General features: G+C 42.8%; 1 protein-coding gene across 1 annotated transcript in view; it reads left to right on the forward strand.

The window, feature by feature from the left end:
- Positions 1-22,191, forward strand: part of SLC13A1 (solute carrier family 13 (sodium/sulfate symporter), member 1) — a 122,450-nt gene that overhangs the window by 31,902 nt on the left and 68,357 nt on the right. Inside the window, 1 exon segment of the mRNA XM_015418878.1 lies at positions 14,704-14,828. Coding sequence (XP_015274364.1) covers positions 14,730-14,828 — 99 coding nt within the window. The 5' untranslated portion in view covers positions 14,704-14,729.

The following is a 22,191-nucleotide window of genomic DNA, read 5'->3' on the forward strand; positions in this document are numbered from 1 at the left end:
AAGATACAGAAACAGATTGCACTTTTTAATATGTTGTACGTGCTGTTCCGTGTGTTGTGTGTCACTTTGAGCAATTCCAGAGAGTGCAAAGTGTGACTAATACATTCTATAAATAAATCAATAGGTGAAACTTTTCTCGGTGTGAAGATGCAATAATGGGGAAAGCTTCCTCTGTCGATGATTTGCTGCTTTCTAGGCAACTCTTCCAAGCAAGGAGCTTCAGTCTGTAAAAATTATAACCAGAGCTAGAAAGTACTAGCCACCTATATCTGAAAGACGTTTGTGGGATTGTGGGTGGACAGAAGAGGATTTAGTGGGGGGGGGGGCATGGCTCAGTGGTAGAGCATCTGCTCGGCATGAAGAAAGTACCAGGTTCAATCTCCAGTTTCTCCAGTTAAAAGATCTGGCAGTAGGTGATGTGAAACACCTTTGCCTGAGACCTTTGAGAGCTACTGCCTGTCTGAATAGACAATGGTCCTTTCCTCACTAGATCTTAAATCCTGGTCCAACCCTGTCCTCGAACTTACATTCTACTCTGCACATGAGTTCACCGCTGTCATTATCTCAGGGTATTTTTACATTCCACACTACACTCGAGTTCACCCCTGTAATTATCTCAAGAGTATTTTTTGTTTCCAGATTACATTGAAGTCACCCTGGTTTCACCCCACATTTGTCCTGAGATAAACGGATGCTGTTATAACCAGGGATAAATGCAAGGTAGTCTACCATGACCTCTAATATAACCAGGGATGAGATCCAAGTGCAGAAAGGACCAATACTGACTTTGATAGACCAAGAGTCTGATTCAGTATAAGGCAGGTTCATGTGTTCATTACTTTTTTCTCCTATCTCTACTAACTGCAAATATCTGCCAACTTAGATTTCAGTTTCATTCTCTATCCCCTTCTTACCTGTTCCAGAGATACCATTACTCTCCATATCTGAGGTAAAGTATAATCTCCATAGGCTGACCTCTTGTATGAGCTTTTCATGCCAATTACGATAGTCCTAGTAAGACTCTTGGGTCTTATACAAATGCAAGACCTCCAGCATGAAGACATTTGTTCCCCTCTATGCAGAAGCTAGCCTCCTTTACACTTGTTCCAAGCTGAGTGGTTACCACTGTCTCTGAAGGCTTCCATCCTCTAAAAGTGTGTTTGTGTGATGTGCTGAGAGAACTCAGGCTGCAGTCACACACTAGATAATCCACTTTCAATGCACTTTCCAACTGGATTTTGGCACTTCATACAGTAGAATCCAGTTGGAAAGTGTACTGAAAGTGGTTTGAAAGTGGATTATTTAGTGTGTGTCATCACAGCCTCAGATGAACCATTATGTAGACCCACAAACTATGGAGGAGGGCAGCCGTGATGTGCTGGGTATAAAGAAGAATAAGAGGAAGAGAGCTCTGACAGAAACTGCTCTTTTCAAGAAAAGCTGTGCCAGAACTATGGCTTGCCCAAGGTCATCCAGCAGGTGCAAATGGAAGAGTGGGGAATCAAATCTGGTTCTCCCACACACTTAACCACTACTCCAAACTGGCACTAAACAACTTTTGAAAGAATTATCACTGGGCCTTGGTTGGTAGCAGAAGACCTACTGTAATTTTGTTTAGAAACATTTCAGTATAACCTTCAATATAGTACTCCCAAGGCAAGGAGCAACAATATGACCATCAACAGCAGTCATAATAAAATCAGTTAAACAAGTAACCAATATAGAGTAAAGACAGTCTAAGGCTGCGGTCACACGGAGCATTAGGCACGCTAGAGAGACGGAAGATAGGTGGATTTTCCGGGCGCGATCTCACCGCCACATCTGGGAAGCGTAGAGCTCCCGTGGCTCACCCGAGGCTTCACTCAGAAGATGAGCTGTAAAAAACTAGTATCTCCGAGGTACTAGTTTTCGGAAACCACGGGGCATGGGTGGACGTCTCATCGCGTTTCCAGTGGTAGTTCCGGCGCCCACCCATATCCCCTCACAAAAAGGTTTTTTTCCCCCAAGTCTCCACGGATGCGCACAAGCACCCAACGGAGCATGTGCACACTTTAGGTTTTTTTAAAAAAACACACACAACCCCGTTTGCCCCGCGGCCCCGCTTCTTTGCAGTGCTGCAGGATTGTCCTGTGATCGGCACCTCCCCCCTAACCACAGGACCTCCACGGGACTTCTGCTCGCGCAACCACACGTTATTTTGCCCCAGGGCAAACAGCCACGCTTCCCCCACGTTTTCCGGCCCGTGTGACTGGAGCCTAAGTGCTTCAGACTGCAATGGCAAGCAGAAACTGCTGGAGATGACCAAATGGTCCCTATTCTGTTTCTTTTTATATGTATTTATAAATATTTTCCCTCCCTACTTTTTGTAGCTTATTATGTGGGTTTGTTTGTATAATGCATGCATTTTGTACAGTATTTGCTAACAATTTATATGGACTGTATTTAAATGGGGGTGACTTGGTGGAAGGGAACAAAAAATGACACAAAAATAAGGAATCATAAGGCCAATTTACACAAGGGCAGAGCGAAATCTAAATGGAGAGTAGGAAGAGACAGATTGGGAAATGACTTCTGCTAGTAATTGTAGCTCGGGTGGGCATATGTAATTCAGCAGTCAAAAGCTAATCTTAATTTTTAAAAACGTTTTCAAGGTCATCTTCATTGGGTCAGGGTCATCTTCATCTAATGTAGTGGATTTCTTATAAGAGATGGTTCCATTCCATCTTCTGCGGGCTCTATTAGAAAAAAAGCCATCTTGGCCACTAATTTTACAGCAGTAGCCCTTAACTCACTAATTTCTATGAGGAGGAGATACATATGGGATTTGGTATTTTGGCCATAAAGGGCTTAAAAGAAGAACCTTTAAGAATCCCTAATGGTAACAATTTTAAGGACTGGTGTTCTGAATTTAGCTGATAAAGGATTTTTAGATAGAAATGTAGAACATGTTTGATTATGTGGAAGGAATGATTTCCCGGCAAGTGGCAACATAGACATGTAACCCAGGAAATGTACGATGTCTCTTGGTTTTCATCATCTGTTTCATCTAAAGTTACCAAGATATTCTTTTTATAGATTTTTGAATACTGATATAGAATAATAGAATCATGGAGTTGGAAGGGGCCATACAGGCCATCTAGTCCATCCCTGTGCTCAATGCAGGATCAGCCTAGAGCATCCCTGACAAGTGTTTGTCCAGCCACTGCTTAAAGACTGCCAGTGTGAGGGACCTCACCACCTCCCTAGGTAGCTGATTCCACTGTTGAATATCTCTTACTGTCAGTCCTAGTCCTTTTGCTAGTGTTGTCAATGAAAAACCAAACAAGTATGTCATAGAAATGCAATGTAGTATTTGAGAGGTCCAGATTTCTCTTTAAAAAACCCTATGATTTTCTTCTAGTTGTACATTCGGGTTGGTTTCTTAGTAAAACTAACTCCATTTTCCATGAGTAAATTTTATTAGGATTAAAATAGATTATTCATGAGGCAGTGGGGCACACCAGATAATATGCTGATAAAAACATAATTTAAATCTTAACATATTAACCTCTCTCTTTCCATCCAAGTTTCCTAATCTCATATAACATGCAAATTTAGAAAATGGAACTCATAAATAACTATGAAAAAACAAAGATGGTCTTCCTCAACAGCAATAACTTCTGAATCCACCATTGCTTTCTTCACATCCTATTGACTAAGTCTGAGACTTTCACTTGCAGTTTATAATACAACTACTGAAGACACCTATCATACTCTATTTCTGTGTCTAGGATTCCAGGCATGTGACTTGGCCCTATAAATCACATGTGAAACAAGGACCTGACTGGGGCCACAGTGCTGGAGAAGGGGCAGATAACTCTTCTGTACCCTTCCCCACATCTTTTCCCTGGTCAAAATCCCCCCTGGCCTGTTTCAACCTGAGCAGGAAAAAAATACAACTATCTTAGTCTTGTGAAACCAGAGGCAAATGTTAATCCCTGAGCACACCACTTCTGCAGAGGTCACAGTTGTACATTGTGCCAGTGGCTGACAACGACCTCTGAGGTAACCCCTATGTTTCTGCTCTCATGCTGTTATTGCTACCAAATAAAGATTTAGTGCCAATACCAGGATAGACAAGTAGAGATCAACAACGCTTCACAGAAAAACACTCATACAATCCAAATTTCACAGAAAAGCCCTCACACATGTTATAATCTCATTTTGTACTTTCTCATTTCACCCTCATCCTCTTTAACCTTCTGAGCTGCTTCTGTCTGTTCCTTTCTACCCTGCCTGAACCAGTTCTGTCTCTAAAACATTTTCTTCCTTCATCCCAACCCCTTAGTAGCCCATTCACAAGTTACAGTGAATGCATGTACAATCCATGTACAGTGAATACTTGATAGTTCTTTATACATATGTTGAATTTCCCATCCTAGAGTTGGCAACCTAACTGTGGACTGTTTATTGCTTTTTTTAAAAAAATGATTTTATTGTTGCATTGGTTATATCGCTGTTAGCTGACTTGGGATCCAATGTATTTTCTTGAAAAGCAGGATATAAATGTTTCTAAAATAAAAATAATGAATCTGGAAGCTTGCTGGTTGACCTTGGGCCAGTTACATACTCTCATCCTAACCTGGACTCAAGGTTGAGTGGGATTCTCCTATTCTCTCACTGACTGTTAGTGTTGTGAGCTTGCTCTCTGATCAATGTGCTTCAAATAAAGGGAACTGTAATGCATCTTAATCATTGTGGGTATCTTTTCAGTGGACCTTGAGTATCTAGGGCCCCGGTCACACGACAAAGTTGCCGCGGGAGAGGCACAGATGGTGGGCGGATTATCCGGGCACGATCATACCCCAACATCTGGGAAGTGGATTGCGTTTAACCCCTGTTGATTTATGCCCCGTTGGTTCATGGTGTGTGCTTACTCCTACAGTTTTGCCTTATTCATTTAGTGTGTGTGTGCTCTATAACTGTGTAAATAGTTAAATAAATTCTTTTATTTGGGCTAATAATCTGTGTTGTGCTCTGACCACATAGTCTCCTCCGCTCTGCACAATACCAAAGGGAGGGGGTAGCCCATGGAAGCAAGGAAAGGCCAGACCTTTGGGTTGCCAACTTTCCAGGGATCCCCCAAAGATTGGGGATTCCATCTCCAAATAGGGAGATTCAACCAGAGGGGTCTCACTGTCCCTCTAAAAAGGCAGTGACGATTCCATGAGTGGTGGCAATGAACTTAAGGTGTGAGATACACCCACGGGACGAGGGTGGGAAGCAAACAGCTGAGTTGTAAACTGGAGCCCATTTTGCCACAGTAGGCATTCAAGCTTGGTTCAGACAAAGGAAGGAAACCCTTTGTGGCCTTTGTGAGGAATTCATTGGGGCCAGTCCTGACTAGGGTTGCCAGCTCCAGGTTGGGAGATTCCTGGAGATTTTCTGGTAGAGTCTATGGAAGCCAGGGTTTGGGGACGGGAGAGGCCTCAGCTGAACAGAATGCCATAAAGCTCACCTTCCAAAGCAGTTATTTTCTCGGGGGGGGGGAGATCTGTGGTCTGGAGTTCAGTTGTGATACCTAGTGATCTTCAGGTGCCACCTGGAGGTTGGCTACCATAGGCATAGCAGTCAGTGCTTCAGAGCAGGATCTGCTAGATCCAGGTTCTTGTTGTAGAAGCAGAGGGGGTCCAGTCACAGACTTTTAGCCTAACCTACCTCACAGGGTTGTTGTGCAAATCAAAAGGGGGAGAGGAGAATGATGTAAGCTGCTTTGGTCCCCATTGCAGAGAAATACTACTTTTCCTTCTGAGAAACCATTGTTGCCAATCTCCAGGTGAGGGCTAGAGATCACTCAGAATTACAACTGCTCTCCAGATGGCAGAGATCAGTTCCCCTGGAGAACATCGTGGACTCTGTGTCCTTATACCCTGCTGAGATGGGCCCCCATGACAGCCAAAGTGATGTGGAAGTCAGGATTTCAGAGCACTGTAGAGGCTGCAGGTGGGAGATGGAAAGCTGAAGAGTGAGGGGGAAATAAAGGTAGGTTGATGATTGGCTGGAAAGGAGATAGGGTTGCCAACACCACGTGGAAAATTTCTGGAGATTTGAGGAATGGAACCTGGAGAGGGTGAGTTTTGAGCAGGGGTGGGACCTCAGACAGGTACAATGCCATAGACTCCATCCTCCCAACCAGCCATTCCCTCCCGGGGAACCACTGTTCAGGTGAGGGGTGGAGATCACTCAGAATTACAACTGATCTCCAGGTGGGAGGGAGGAGGAGATGGAAAGCTGAAATCAGGGGCAGATAATGGCAGGTTGATGCTTGGCTGGGAAGAAGATAGAGTTGCCAATTCAAGGTTGGGAAATTCCTGGAGTTTTGAGGGGTGGAGCATGGAGAGGGTGAGGTTTGAGGAGGGGTAGGATCTCAGACAGGTACTCCACCCTCCCAACCAGCCATTTCCTCCCAGGGAACCACTGTTACCAATCTCAGGAGAGGGGTGGAAATCACTCAGAATTACAGCTGATCACCAGGAGGGAGGGGGGAGGAGACGCAAAGCTGAAATCAGAGGGGCAGGTAATGGCAGACTGATGCTTGGCTGGGAAGGAGATTGGGTTGCCAACTCCAGGTTGGGAAATTCATGGAGATTTGAGGGGTGGAGCCTGGAGACGGTGAGGTTTGAGGAGGATGGGACCTCAGACAGGTATAATGCCATAGACTCCACCCTCCAAACTAGCCATTTCCTCCTTGGTAACAATTGTTGCCAATCTCCAGGTGAGGGCTGGAGATCACTCAAAATTACAACTGCTCTTCAGGTAGCAGAGATCAGTTCCTCTGGAGAAAATGGTGGACTCTGTGTCATTATACCCTGCTGAGGTCACCACGGCACATTGATGTTGAGTGCCCAAAGCCTTGGCACTCTCCCAGAGCCTGTTTCTAGAGCTCATTGTATTTATTTCCACAATGGGCCTTATTCCTAGTAGTTGTAATAAAGCAAATGCTACAAAAATGCATAAGTGGCTCTAGGGTTGCCAACTACCTAGAGAAAAAAACTCTGTCTCTTTAATAGAATGGGTTGTTATTTATCAAGTTCAAGCTTGAGCTGAGCTCTGAGCAGGAACAGGAGCAGGAGACAGAGGGGTGAGTGGTTTTTTATTTGCTTTCAGCGGAGAGGATCCAGCTGAGGATTTTGGTGGGAGAACTGGTCTGGGAGTGTGTGGAAGCGCTTGGAGTTTTTGCAGATTCCTGGCTGCTTGAGAGAGGAAAGGGCATTGTTTGACTGTGATTGACTGCAATTGAGAGGAAAAGGAAGGGGCATTGTTTTGCATGTGATTGAGTGCCTGGGTGCATTTGAATAGCTGCTGCCAGCACTCTGCTGGGGGAGGCCTCTATTTAAGGAAACACCTGGCCAGAGGCAGAGGAGACCCAGCTGAGCTCTGAGCAGGAACAGGAGCAGGAGACAGAAGGGTGAGTATTTAAGAAAGCTCCTTGACAGAGGCACGAGCCTCTGGCACGAGCCGAAGGGCGAGCTAAAGGGCTCTTTGCCCGTGGCTCTTAGCCCAGGGACTCTTGGACTAGGGGCTCTGTGAGACGCCCAAGAAGAGGCAGAAAGTGAAAACCCTAGGCTCCTTGTTTTCCCCATAAAGTAATTTGACTTTGACAAGAAAAAAACACATAAATACAAAGGGATTTAAAAGGGGGATTACATTTACTTATTTTAAAAGAATTATGAAGCCAGAATGCCAGCAGGGGGTTGGGGGCTATCCAGTGTTTTGTACGGAGTGTCACATGTATGACTATCTGCCCACTGGGCAGAAGTCTTGGGTGTGTCCTCGGTGCAAGGAGCTCCTGGTTCTCAGGGAACGTGTGTGCTCCCTTGAGGCCAAGGTGGCTGACCTGGAGAAGCAGAGACAGTCAGCTAGGCGCACAGAAAAGACTCTCGGGGACTTGTTAGCTACGTCCCACTCTGGATCTGGCAGCCCCGCTGCTGTCAGGGAGCATGAGGGTCTAGGGGAAACAGGGCACCGTGCTGAGGATAAGGGGAATGTGCCCTCAGAAGGGACCTCTTCCCCAGCTGGTGAGCGGTTATCCTTTTGCACCAAGGAACCATCCCTGGGCAGGGTGGGAGGGGGGCTCTTGGTAGTGGGTGATTCGATCCTTAGGCAGGTAGACAGCTGGGTGGCGAACCCGCGTACTGACCGTATGGTGACTTGCCTGCCTGGTGCGAAGGTAGCGGACATTACGCGTGTTTTAGATAGGCTGGTAGATAGTGCTGGGGAGGAGCCAGTGGTCGTGGTGCATGTCGGCACCAACGATGTGGGGAAATGCAGTCGTGAGGTCCTGGAGGAGAAATTTAGGATGCTGGGCAGGAAACTTAGGTCCAGGACCTCCAAGGTAGCCTTCTCAGAAGTGTTACCTGTTCCACGCGCAGGGCCGGAGAGACAGGCAGAGATCAGGAGTCTCAATGCGTGGATGAGACGATGGTGTAGGGGGGAAGGGTTCAGGTTTGTTAGGCACTGGGATACTTTTTGGAACAAGAGGGAGCTGTACAGGCGAGACGGTCTCCACTTGTCCCGAGAAGGAACCAGGCTGCTGGCACTTAAAATCAAAAAGGTGGCAGAGCAGCTTTTAAACTGAATATTGGGGGAAAGCCGACAGGAGATGAAAAGTCTCTGGTTCGGGTTGGCTCATCTGAGAGAGGTGAGGGGGTACCGGTTGCTTTTCTACAGGGAGGTGGATTGAAATTGTCCACAGAGGCCATGGCTGGTGACATGGACTGCCGGACAACGACTCGAGATAGCAAGAGGAAGGATGCAGGCTTAACTTGTAAGGGAAATTACAGCTGTTTCTATACAAATGCTAGAAGTGTCCGAGGTAAAATCGGGGAGTTGGAGTGCTTGGTGTCGGAGGGAAAAATAGACATTGTGGGTATTTCTGAAACTTGGTGGGATGAGGAAAATCAGTGGGACACAGTGATTCCCGGTTATATATTATATCGGAAGGATAGGGGGGGAAGGGTTGGAGGTGGGGTAGCTCTGTATGTCAGAGAGGGTATAAAGTCTAGAAAGATTGAGAGGCTAAGTGAATTGGATTCGCTTCTGGAAGTTCTATGGGTTGAAATAGGGGGGCCAAAAGGAAACTTAACACTGGGAGTTTGTTATCGCCCACCAGATCAAAAGATAGAGGAGGATTATAAAATGATGAATGCCTTAAAGATAGCAACTAGACAAAAACACTGTGTAATAATAGGTGATTTTAACTACCCACACATTGATTGGGTCAATATGTGTTCTAGCCGGGAAAAAGAGATTGAGTTTCTAGACACTCTAAATGACTGTGCTATGGAGCAGATGGTCACGGAACCTACCAGGGGAGAGGCGATCCTTGATTTGGTCCTAAGTAACACTCAAGACCTGGTGAGAGATGTAAAAGTGATTGCACCGCTTGGAAACAGTGATCATAATGTTGTTGAGTTCATCATTTGTACAAATAGAGAATTGGCCAAAAAGACTCACACAACCATTTTTAACTTTAAAAGGGGTAATTTCTCTGATATGAGGGGACACGTGGGGAGGAAACTGAAAGGAAAAGTAGAAAGGGTCAAAACAATTGGGGAAGCTTGGGATCTATTTAAAACTACGATCCTAGAAGCTCAAAAAATATATATTCCGCAGGTTAGGAAAGGCACAAACAGGTATAGGAAAAAGCCTGCATGGTTAACAAACAGAGTAATGGAGGCTGTAAAAAGTAAAAAGAATTCCTTTAAGCAGTGGAAAGCTAGTCACAGTGAGGCTGATAAAACGGAACACAGGCTATGGCAAATAAAATGCAAGTCTGAGGTCAGGCAGGCAAAAAGGGAATATGAGGAGCATATAGCAAAAAACGTAAAAACCAACAATAAAACTTTCTTCAAATACATTAGAAACAGGAAACCAGCCAGGGAGGCAGTGGGGCCCTTGGACGACCAAGGGGTAAAAGGAGTATTGAAGGATGATAGGGAAATGGCTGAGAAGCTAAATGCATTTTTTGCCTCCGTCTTCACTGTGGAAGATGAGAAGTGCTTGCCCACTCCAGAACCACTGATTTCAGGAGGGGTGTTGAAAGACCTGAGTCAGATTGAGGTGACGAGAGAGGAGGTCCTAAAACTGATAGACAACTTAAAAACTGAAAAATCACCAGGCCCAGATGGCATACATCCGAGAGTTCTGAAAGAACTCAAATGTGAACTTGTAGATCTCCTGACAAAGATATGTAATCTTTCCTTAAAATCTGCCTCCATTCCTGAGGATTGGAAGGTAGCTAATGTCACTCCCATCTTTAAAAAGGGTTCCAGAGGAGATCCGGGAAATTACAGGCCAGTCAGTCTGACGTCGATACCGGGTAAATTGGTGGAAACCATTATTAAGGAAAGAATTAGTAGGCACATAGATGAACAAAACCTATTGAGGCAGACTCAGCACGGTTTCTGTAAGGGAAGATCTTGTCTCACTAACCTGTTAGTGTTCTTTGAGGGGGTGAACAAACATGTGGACAAGGGGGATCCAATAGATATTATTTACCTTGACTTCCAGAAAGCTTTTGATAAAGTTCCTCATCAAAGGCTCCTAAGTAAGCTCAAAAATCATGGGATAGAAGGACAAGTCCTTTTATGGATCAAAAACTGGCTAGTTCATAGAAAACAGAGAGTGAGTGTAGGTGGGCAATTTTCTCAGTGGAGGGTGGTAAGCAGTGGGGTACCGCAGGGATCAGTACTTGGTCCACTGCTTTTTAACTTGTTCATTAATGATTTGGAGATGGGAGTAAGCAGTGAAGTGGCTAAATTTGCGGATGATACAAAGTTGTTCAGGGTGGTGAAAACCAGTGAGGATTGTGAGGCACTCCAAGGGGATCTGTCAAGGATGGGCGAGTGGGCGTCAACATGGCAAATGGGGTTCAATGTGGCCAAGTGCAAGGTGATGCACATTGGAGCCAAAAATCCTAAATATAAATACACATTGATGGGGTCTGAACTGGCAGAGACTGAGCAAGAGAGAGATCTTGGAGTTGTAGTGGATAACTCACTGAAAATGTCGAGACAGTGTGTGACTGCAATAAAGAAGGCCAATGCTATGCTGGGGATTATTAGGAAGGGTATTGAAAACAGATCAGCCAATATAATAATGCCCCTATATAAATCAATGGTGAGACCTCATTTGGAATACTGTGTGCAGTTCTGGGCACCACACCTTAAAAAGGATATTATAGCTTTGGAAAAAGTGCAGAAAAGGGCAACTCGAATGATAAAAGGGTTGGAACACTTTCCCTATGAGGAAAGGTTAAAGCGCTTAGGGCTCTTTAGCTTGGAGAAAAGACGACTGAGGGGTGACATGATCGAGGTTTATAAGATTATGCATGGGAAAGAGCAGGTAAAGAAAGAGGTACTTTTCTCCCTTTCTCACAATACAAGAACTCGTGGGCACTCCATGAAACTGCAGAGCGGTCGGGTTAGAACGGATAAAAGGAAGTACTTCTTCACCCAAAGAGTGATTAACACATGGAATTCACTGCCACAGGAAGTGGTGGGTGCTACAAGCATGGACGGCTTCAAAAGGGAATTAGATAAGCATATGGAGCAGAGGTCCATCAGTGGCTATTAGCCACAAGGTATAGCTAGGGGCTCTGGGGCAAGTGATGCTCTGTCTTCTTGGTGCTTGGGGGGGGGGTCAACAGTGGGAGGGCTTCTAATGTCCTGGCCCCACTGCTGGACCTCCTGATGGCACTGGTATTTCTGGCCACTGTGTGACACAGAGTGTTGGACTGGATGGGCCTTTGGCCTGATCCAACACTGGCATCTCTTATGTTCTTATGTTCTTATGTTCTTATGTTATTTACCTGCATGCCTATTTCCATACATTAAGCCTCTTTTAAAGGGACAGGACATTTTTCTCCAGGCTTGTTGGCAACTCTAGTGCTCTCTCTTCCAAAGGGAAACTGTTAGGTTAAGCACTACCACTGGAACTGCTTGCTGCTCAGAGAAATGTGGTTCTTTGTCTTTCCAGAATCTGCACAGGATGGGAATACTATAAAATACTGAATAAGCATGAACATGTGTTGCTTCTTTTCTTTATAAGTGAAACCATGTTAATTTGTTTTTTTACCACATAATGATTCCAATTTATTGGAGACATTGGATACAATGTCCAGATCACGGGAGGTGGTAGTTCCGCTCTATTCTGCTATGGTCAGGCCTCACCTGGAGTACTGTGTCCAGTTTTGGGCACCACATTTTAGGAAGGATGTTAACAAGCTCGAGCGTGTCCAGAAGAGGGCAACCAGGATGGTGAGAGGGTTTGAATCCAAGTCTTTCGAGGAAAGGCTGAAAGAGTTGGGTATGTTTAGTCTGGGAAAGAGAAGGCTTAGAGGGGACATGATTGCAGTCTTCAAGTATTTGAAGACTGTCATGTAGAAGATGGAGCGGATCTATTCTCTCTTGCTCCAGATTGCAAGACTAGATCTAATGGGTGGAAATTACAAGGGAGTCATTACCGGCTAAATATCAGGAAAAACGTCCTAACTGCAAGAGTGGTTGAGCAGTTCGTGTAAGTGTCTATACAAACAAACAGAGTATTTTCTATTTAGAATAATAATCTACAAAAGGCAATTATATAGAGATATTTCTTACAGATTCCAATAGTTCAATATTAATATGTTAGAGTATTCCAAACTCGAGGAAAGAGAAGCCTCTTTGATGTTCCTTCATTTAAAATTACTGAAAATCAGAAGTTGAAATAAACTTCTGAAGTTATTCTCTGAAGTAGGAAGGTTCTCATAAATCTCCACCTATGATGGGTCCTAATTGAAAATTGGCTAAGCTAACCGGGCGGAAACACCTGCAGTTAGCTCCCAATTTTTTCTTTGAAGCAAAGGCTGGAACATGTCAATTAAGTTTGATTTAAAACACCTGTGTTCTTTACAACTCAAACTGATTGTTAATTCTTCAGGAGAGTCCCAAAGAATTTCTCCCAAAGGTTTCCTGGAAATTAACAATAATCAATCGAAAATCATTTGTACCCTTGGTATCCCCTACAGTATCATCCAAGAAAACCTCTCATAAACAGTTAGACTAAACTACACCTTTGAGGTATGGGATACTATCCCCATGGGACACTTTTGAGGAGTTATGAGTTTCAGTTCATTTCCCTCTGTACTTTGAGATCACACATTTAAACAGAGGCTGTTTGTCTGATCCCAGCTTAGAAGAAAGAAATTCTTATATTCAGGCTTAATTTTGGGCACTGCAAAGGACCAAATTAAGGGTTTTTCTGCACAGTACTTTTCCTGAGCTCTGGTCCCCTATTGCTTTGGTTTATCACCTGATTTTCTCATGTTTTCTTGTCCCTTTAGAATTTGACTTGCTTTTTTCTTGATTTTCCCCCATTTCTTTTGGGACCATTTTTACTCCAATGTTTTTTGACATTGTTGAGTCGTCTTTTTCTTTGTGTGTAAAGTTTCTTTTGTTTTTATTTGTTCTGCCCATTCCCACCGACCTCCAATCCACTTTTCAATTACTGGACTTTTGTCATTGCAGAGAGACTGTCAAGCTTAGTTTCAGTTCTTTGCAATTCACTTCACTGCTTGCCATAATATTGGGGGGAGGAAATTCCTGAGGGGAGTGCATGGGGTGTTGAGAGTGAATGCTTCTAGCAGCCATAACCATTTCTTTAAGCTGTGCCCCATCACTAGTTCCCATGAGAGCTGACCTTGGAGACTATTCTGCCATACTAGACTAGATAAGACACCGTATATCTGTCAGGGTTACCATAGGGACTTAGGGGCTGGATGCTGACGTATGCATGAGATGTGGGGTGTTAATTGCTTTGCCTATAATTGTGAATTTTGCTCGTGGTTTTTCAGTTCTGACAAAGAGCAAGTTTCCAGAAATAAGTATATCTCAATAAACTACAACTGCTTAAGTGTGTTGTGGAGAGTGTCTTAATTGGGAGACCTGACAGAAACCATGCCCCTCTCTCTGCCCCAGAACTCAGTGATTTCATTTTCTTTCTTTTAAAAAAATTGCTATATACATATTGCTATAAAAGCACGGTGCCACTTTTTTGTGTATAACCACCTTTCTAACCAAATATTGTTTTATTAAAATTACTTTGTATTTAGTTTGTCTAATGGTGATTTCCACAGATAGGCAAGTGCCATCTTGTTTTTGGAAGCTTTCTATTGCTTTCTGTTTTGTGTGGAAGCAAATGGTGATTCTTGTACGTGCATGTTTATCTACAACTGATCCAAAAATCACCTCATAGCAACCCTTCATCTATCATTGGTATGCATGAACTGCACTATCCAATCAAAACACTCTTTTTAGTCAGTATCTTCTAACACAGGAGAAAAATCTTTTCAACAATGCTATTCCTTCAGAATATCCTGCTGGTCCAGGGTTTCTAGACCTTATTCCAGTGTAAAAAAACAAAACAAAACTATGAATGATAAGCCAGTGCAGTGAGAATAAAACCCTTTTATCTTAGAAGGTGGGAAACTACAGATTCTTCAGTTGCTTCACTCTTATCTCTAGTGTTAAAGAAGACACTAAAACAATAAAGGGCAAGATTTATTTTTAACTTAGCTTGACTGAAGCCTCTGTTGCAGAGGCTAAAGGTGATAGTTTGGAGAAATATTAATCAGAGACATCTACTTAAGGTCCAGTCTAATTTTTATGGTTCCTATTTCTACAGACAAGCCAAGACACCAACCCATAACAATGAAGCTTCTGAGACTGCTTTTAGCCTACCGTCGATTTCTTCTCATTCTTTTCACTCCCCTTCTGCTACTTCCATTGCCTCTCATCATCAGAACCAAAGTAAGTGGATCTACTTGCTTATGTTCCCCCCTAACCCCCCCCCCAAAATACCTGAAATATTTCATGTGCTCATGTGTTTTCCTCCCAATGGATCTTCTCTTCATGAAATTCTAAGAACTAGGATATATAGGCTGAGTAACACAAACTAAATAATCCACTTTCAATCCACTTTCAAACTGGATTTTTACTGTGTGAACTGGCAAAATCCAGTTGGAAAATGCATTGAAAGTAGATTATTTAGTGTGTATGACCGCAGCTATAGACTGACTGAAAATTATTGTGAGCTTTTTACAAAGTTTCTCGTTGTGTCCTTTGTGGGCAAAATTGTGCAGCTGGGATCCAGATTTTCTAAAAATCTCACCAAAGAATTGAATCTGGGTGCATGTATCAGCTTGTTTTCAAGTTGAGAGAAGTTCTGTTGCTGCTGTTTTTAAATGTAACTTAATTTCAGTAATACTAATTATTTCTAGAGATGGGGAATGGTATGGTATAGCCTGATCTCACAAGATCTGGGAGGCTAAGCAGAGTTGGTATTCAGATGGGGGACCACCAAGGAAGACTCTGCAGAGGAAGCCAATGGGAAACCACCTTTGCTTCTCACTTGCCTTGAAAGCCCCTTGCTGGGGTTGGCATAAGTTGGTTGCAACTTGGCAGCACATACATACATATAATTATTTCTAATATATTTGGAGAACCAAGGAACAGGAGTGGGAACTGAATGGTATGAAACAATTGACAGGATGAAAATCAGTTATGTCATTGCTCCTGTTTACTCTACTGAATATCTTAGGCCAGGCCATCATTTTAGTGCTGCAGATGTGTGGTAATGGAATGGAGACACCTCCTTTTATTTTTGACTGCACTGGTGGCCTCTGGTGTGAAGTGGGCTGTAGTGTGATGTGGCCCTGTTGAGGACCAGTGTGCATGATCTGAACCCCACAAAAAAGGAGGGTGAAAATCATACAAACTAGGCCTTAATATGATTAGGTGCCCACACATCTCTGCTGGCCAAAGAGCATCCACCTTTTGCACTGACTTCAACCCACAGAGTTCATTGAACATCGACTTGTAGCATGCTGCTGCAAATGGGTCATTATATTCTCAAAGGAACACTTAGAAGTCAGTGCACACCTGTGTGCCAGTGGCCTGGACAGTCTCTGAATGTGCTATCAGGAGATAAAATCAATGCAAGAGGCAGCTGCCACACAGCTTGTAGCTTAAGAGAATTGACTGTAAGTCATGGGTATTTAGGAAAGGTTCTGGTAGCAGCACATAACTCCAGTGTTTTACTTTAAGGCCTTCATGTTGACTAATTGCAAAAGGCCAAAGTAAAATAGGAAATAGTGACTTATTTATTGTTGGAGAAATATGGCTTTTTATGCTGCTGTCAGATGAAGACATTTATCAGAAGTTTTAGCATTAATGGTTTAAATCTTGGCTCCACTAATGTCAGGAACAAAGCTCCTGTTGGCTTTACTGTAACTGTGGGTCACAGATCCTTCCAATGTTTATGGCTATGAACTTTCTGGGACTTCCTCTGCCAATAAATATGTAGCACAATATTGACCCCCTCCACCACATGGCAAGAAGAGAACTACCATCCCTCCGCCTTGTCCTCATTTGGAGCAGGATGTTCTAGGAGGGTGTTCTGTATGCCTTTTGAGACGACAGAATACCTTTTGATTTAGATTATACTTTCCATGTCCAAGATGCTTGTGTGTGTGTGTATTCTGATTCATGCATCATTTGGTGTTGTCAAGCACTGACTTGCACATTACTAAAAAGCAGTGCCATTGAGACAGTTTTTAAAGGCATGTTATTGGTGTACAGTCATGCACATTGATGTGTGCATGTAGGCTAATGTACCTAGAGAAAGAACCTTGCTTGGAAAACAGTATATGTACAACCAACTTTATGCATAGTCACATCCCATATTGGTGGAAAGTGCCGTAGTTTTGTTGTCACTGAGATGTTTGCAACCCACAGATATATATTTATTGTATACATGTATGCATGTAATGGAACAGTCTGCTCCTCCCCTAATACCTGTGTGATTTGGTTTAGTCCTATTGGGTGGAGCTCTTGTTTCAGTTTCCAGTTTTATATGTTAGCTGAAGTTGTTGTTTGTTGGAGTTGTTTCCTTGCAAATAAATGGCTGATGCTTTGAGCCAGTTTGTCGCTGCTGAATGGACCTGAGAATGAATGCCTGTATGAGTAGCCTAACCTGGGAACCCACAGCCAAAGGGGGACATTACGTGGTGTCAGATGTTAGCCTGTATCTCTTTGGGTCTCCAGCGTTGAATAGGAAGGCTCCAGATTACATCCCTTGTAAGGCAATGGATCATTTCAAACCTCCATCAGACTTATTTTTTGTGGGAAATTTAGGGGAGAACTGGAGGAGATGGGAACAAAAGCTGAAACTGTATCTTGCAGTCACCAAAGCTGAAAGAGTCCGAGGATTACAAAATTGCAGTCTGGCTTCACTGCATAGAAGACAAAGCCCTTGAAGTTTACAATAATTTTCAAGGTGTGTTTGCAGACCCTAACGAGACTCTGGCAGAGGTTTTAACAGCTTTCCAAACCTACTGTGAACCCAGAAAGATACCAGTTCTGTCAATTACAATATAATGAGGCTGCTGGAGTAGATGATTTTGTCAGTGAGCTTAGACAAAAAGCACACCATTGTGAGTTTGGTCCTTCTCAGAATCTCATGTTAAGGAACAAGATTGTATTTAGTATAACTGATAGCAAACTCCTGGAAAAACGCCTAGGAAAAAACCCCGATCTTTAGAGTTGCCAGGTCTTTCCTTGATGCCAGTGGGGGGGAATGTCCCGGTCCTTCTCTGGGATCTCCTTGGCGCAAACATGAAGCATGTGCACCGCAATGACATCACCCAGAAGTGACGTTATCACATATGGCACATTGCAGGGGATGCCCTGTCATTTAAGGAAAATGGTTTTTCCTTAAACGATTGACCATCCCCCCTGCAACATGCTCTACATGGTGAAGTCATTGCACTGGGCCCATTGCTGTGAACTGGGTGCTTTGGGGTTGGGGTTCCCTGCACTGGCCGAGTCCAGGTCAGTGGATCTGGAGACCCGAAAGTGGGCAAATCCCTGCCTCTATTGGGGGAATGGCAGCCCTACCAATCTTACCCTCCAGCAGGCAATCAGTACCTGCAAAACAAAGGCTCTTGCAAGTGCCTAGGCCAGAGCTATACCTGCAGAATCAACACAGCATGCTGTGGGGCAAAAGCAAAACTGTTCCGGCTCCTTGCAACAAGAGTGCAAGCCTCCTGCAAACCTCCCACCACAAATGCCTGCCCCTGCTAAACTACAGAAGATTTTCAACAAATGTGGAAACACACACAAGCCTCGAGAGTTTGGAGTTACTTGTTACAAATGCTAAAGTGTGCAGAATGAAGGAAGAACATGTAGAGCTAGAAAACAATATGAAAATGCCATGCATGGGCTTATTGTCTACTCTTGATCGCTCTAAGGCACGGCACAGAACAATAGCAGGTCTCCCAGTCTCATTTAAACTGGACAATGGAGCTGAAGCAAACACCATCCTTGCTGCAGTGACTAAAGCTTTGATGGGAAAACTGCACATTATGCAAACACCAGTCATGCTTGTTACTTTTGGAAGTGCTCACATGAAACCATCGGGGCAATTGTGGCTCACTGCAGATCAGGTTCCAGTAAAGCCCAACTGACCATTTATGTGATTGATAATGAGAATTCTCCATTGCTTGGAAGAGATGCCTGGATCACTCTGGATCTCCTCAGGTGAGTCCACCTGATACCCCATATATTAGCTGGACCAAGAGATGACCTCTTTAGGCACTACTTGGATGTTTTTGAAGGCTGGGTTCAATTTCCTGGCACTCATCACATCTTTCTGGACTCAACAATCCCTCCTGTTGTCCATGGGTGTAGAAAGATTCCCTACTCTGGTTTGGACAAATTGAAGAACACGATCTGCCAACTGGAAGCACAAAGCGTTATCACAAAAATTACAAAGCCCACTCCGTGTGATCTTAATAAGGCAGTGTTGAGGCAACATTTCTCTATTTCCACTGTTAAAGATGTCAGGAAAAACTTGGCTGGAAAGAAGCTGTTTACTGTCCTAGATGAAAAGGATGGCTATTGGCAGGTAAAACTGGAGTGTGTACTGAAGTGTGTACCTTTAACACCCCATGGGGAGGATACCACTCTAACAGACACCCTTTTCTTTTGCATTTTACTGCTCTCAGGAGTTATTGGACATAAACTATTCCAAAACCAAAGTAGTTGTTTTTTCTACAGGTGTACCAACTCGTCGTTTTTCCTGGTTTATAAACGGCCAGCCGATTGAACAGGTTAACACCTTTCGTTACTTGGGTGTGCTTTTTTCTTATAATTTGTCCTGGAAAACTCACATTACTACTGCTAAGAAGCTGGCATCAATACATGCATCTGCCCTCTTAAAAATTTTCCGGACTACAGGCAGTAACTTTTTACCTGCTGCCATTCGTGCTTGTCATGCAAAAGTGGTTCCCCAATTACTCTGTGGTGCTCCTTTATTTATTACTAGGGTGAACGACAAGTTAGACTCCTGTTTAACCTCTTTTCTTCGTTCTATGTCAAATCTCCCCTCATGTGGGTCTGGTCCAGCTATTCATGTGGAATTTGCTGAGCAGTCCTTAAAAGCAAAGGCTTGGATGGCAACTTTTTTCTTTAGGTTAAATACAGACACCCTTTTGGTATCTGGTCAGCAAGTGAAGTATTTCAGCAGAAAAATTATGAATGTGGTAACATCCCAGTTGTCCATATTATTGCAGATGACATGATCATCGCAGCAGCAGACAAGGAGGAACATGACACTATTTTAAAGCCTGTTCTTCAGAGAGCATGACAAAATGGTGCAAAGTTCAAAAAGGATAAGATACAGTTCCTGGTAGAAGATATCAAGTATATGGGCCACATGTTTTTAAAAGATGGCATCAAACCAGATGACTGTTACCCAAGGGGTGGTCTCCTAATTAGTTGAGGGAATTAGCATAAAGAAGACTGAGCAGGAGGGGGTAACTAGGGAATCTCCACCAATGTTTATGGGGATTATTCCTTTAGACAACTCTCAAGTGAACCAGGGAGGTGTTCCCCTGGAAAAGTTTTTTTTTAATTTTAAGAATTGTATTAGTTTATATAAAGAAAAGGGGAGAGGGGAAAGGGGGAAGGAAAGAAAAGTATAGAAATATACAAAATTCCAGTTTAGTAGTCTCCATGCATATTTTATCATTACAATTTCACATCTATCATTGTTATTATTCTTCACTTAATCTTGTTTTCTCAGAACATGAGTTTTAACCAGTCATAAAACGCCCTCCAGGGTCTTATTAATTCTTCTTCCATTTTTTCTTTTAATATGTTTGTCAACTTGTCAATTTCAGCACATTCCATAATCTTCAATATCAACTCACGTAGCATTGGTATCTTCAGTGTCCTCCATGCCATTGTAAATAAGATTCTGGCAGCTGTTATAGCATGTAAAATAAAGTATCTATGATTGTTATATAACTCATTTTGTAAACAATTTAACAAAAATATTTCTGGCTTAAAAGGTATTGTGATATTCAAGATTGACTGTAAGAAAGTATGCACTTCAATCCAGAATTCATGAACCTTTTTACATGGCCGCCACAAATGATAGTATGACCCATTACATATAATAGTATGACCCATTACATTTCCAACATATATTACTCAAATTTTTATACATTTTAGCTAACCTATCTGGGGTTAGATACCATCTATAAAACATTTTATATAGGTTTTCTTTGAATGCAACAGATTTAGTCAATTTAATATTCACTTTCCATATTTTACTCCACTGTGAGAGGTCTATGTTATGACCCACATTTTTCATCCATCTAACCATACATTCTTTAACTATTTCGTCCTGCATTTTCAGTTGCATCAACATACCATACATTTTCTTAATGAGTTTCTGTCTTGAAGTACATAATAATTTTTCGAAAGCACATTGTTCTGAATAGAATCCATCTGTTTATCTTTACTATATTTAGATTCCACTTGCATTCTAGTCCACCAGTCTCAGTTCATTTCATTTTTCTTTAATTCTTCCTGAGATTTTAAGTTATTTTCATCAAATAATTCTTCATATCTAATAACTACTTGTTTTGAAGTCAAAGTTGGTTGAGAAAAGGCTTCCACTGGAGACACCCATCTTGGAACTTTAGTATATATCAATGGACGAATCTTTTCCCATGTTGTCAATAATGTTCTTCTTATCAAATGATTTTTAAAATATTTATGTCCAGAAGCTTTACCATACCGTAAAAAGGAGTGCCATCCCAGTTTTAAATCATGTCCCTCTAGAGCCCGCAGCCTATGATCTTCAAGTAGAATCCATTATCTCAGCCAAACCAAACTTGCTGCTCTATAATAATTCTTCCAGTCTGGTATTCCAAATCCAGCATTATGTTTTGCATCTTGCAAAATGCTGTGTCAGTTTATTCAACTCATCAAAGAAATTTTGCTTAATGTATATCGGCAGCATCTGAAATAAAAACAGCATATGTGGTAAAACATTCATTTTCAAAATTGCTATTCTGCCCATTAGTGATACTTGCATTTCTCTAAATTCTTTTTAATATCTGTCTTCTCAAAACCCACTTTGCAAGCACGTCATTTAAACTCTCGTCATTTAAACTCTCCACAACCACAACATGTGTCACCAATTAACAACATTCAAGTTCTGCCACACTGCAGCCACCCAAATAGCCATAACTTTCACAAAAAAACATGAAAGATCTAATTCCTGATTCAGACCTTTTGGTTGCAAAGTCTGTAAATGAAAGATCTAGAATGCTTCCTGGTACAATAAAGATTTAAATACATCCTGCTGGTTGTACATATGCCACAGAAGTAATTTCAGAAGTCTTCCATCTATGTAGAATTTGCGTGGTGAGTAAATGACTTCTAAGGGATTATTTGTATCTTCATTGTATGTCTGCTGTTTGTTTGGTGACCTTTTTGTATTTTTTGTATTTTTATATTATGTGCAATTATTATTCTATAAGCACAGTCACTTTTATTTTATGGGGGGTGTCTCGGGGCAAGTTCAGTACCTCGTGCTGGCAGACAACGGTGGTGTGTAGCTCCACGGACTCTTGGTGTGTCGCTCTGCATCTCCGGGTGCCTTTGGAGCGGCAGGCATGTGCGATGTGGCCGGTCTTGCTGCAGGTCCAGCAGGTCACATCACGGAAAAGGTAGGAATGACATTCATGGTCATCCCCGCAGCTAGCACAGAGAGATGGCACAGTCATCTTTGCTGGATGCGCAGGGGCTGTGGACAGAC

The sequence above is a fragment of the Gekko japonicus genome, unplaced genomic scaffold (assembly GCF_001447785.1).
Source record: "Gekko japonicus isolate JY-2015 unplaced genomic scaffold, Gekko_japonicus_V1.1 scaffold1837, whole genome shotgun sequence".
NCBI classification, from domain to species: domain Eukaryota; kingdom Metazoa; phylum Chordata; class Lepidosauria; order Squamata; family Gekkonidae; genus Gekko; species Gekko japonicus.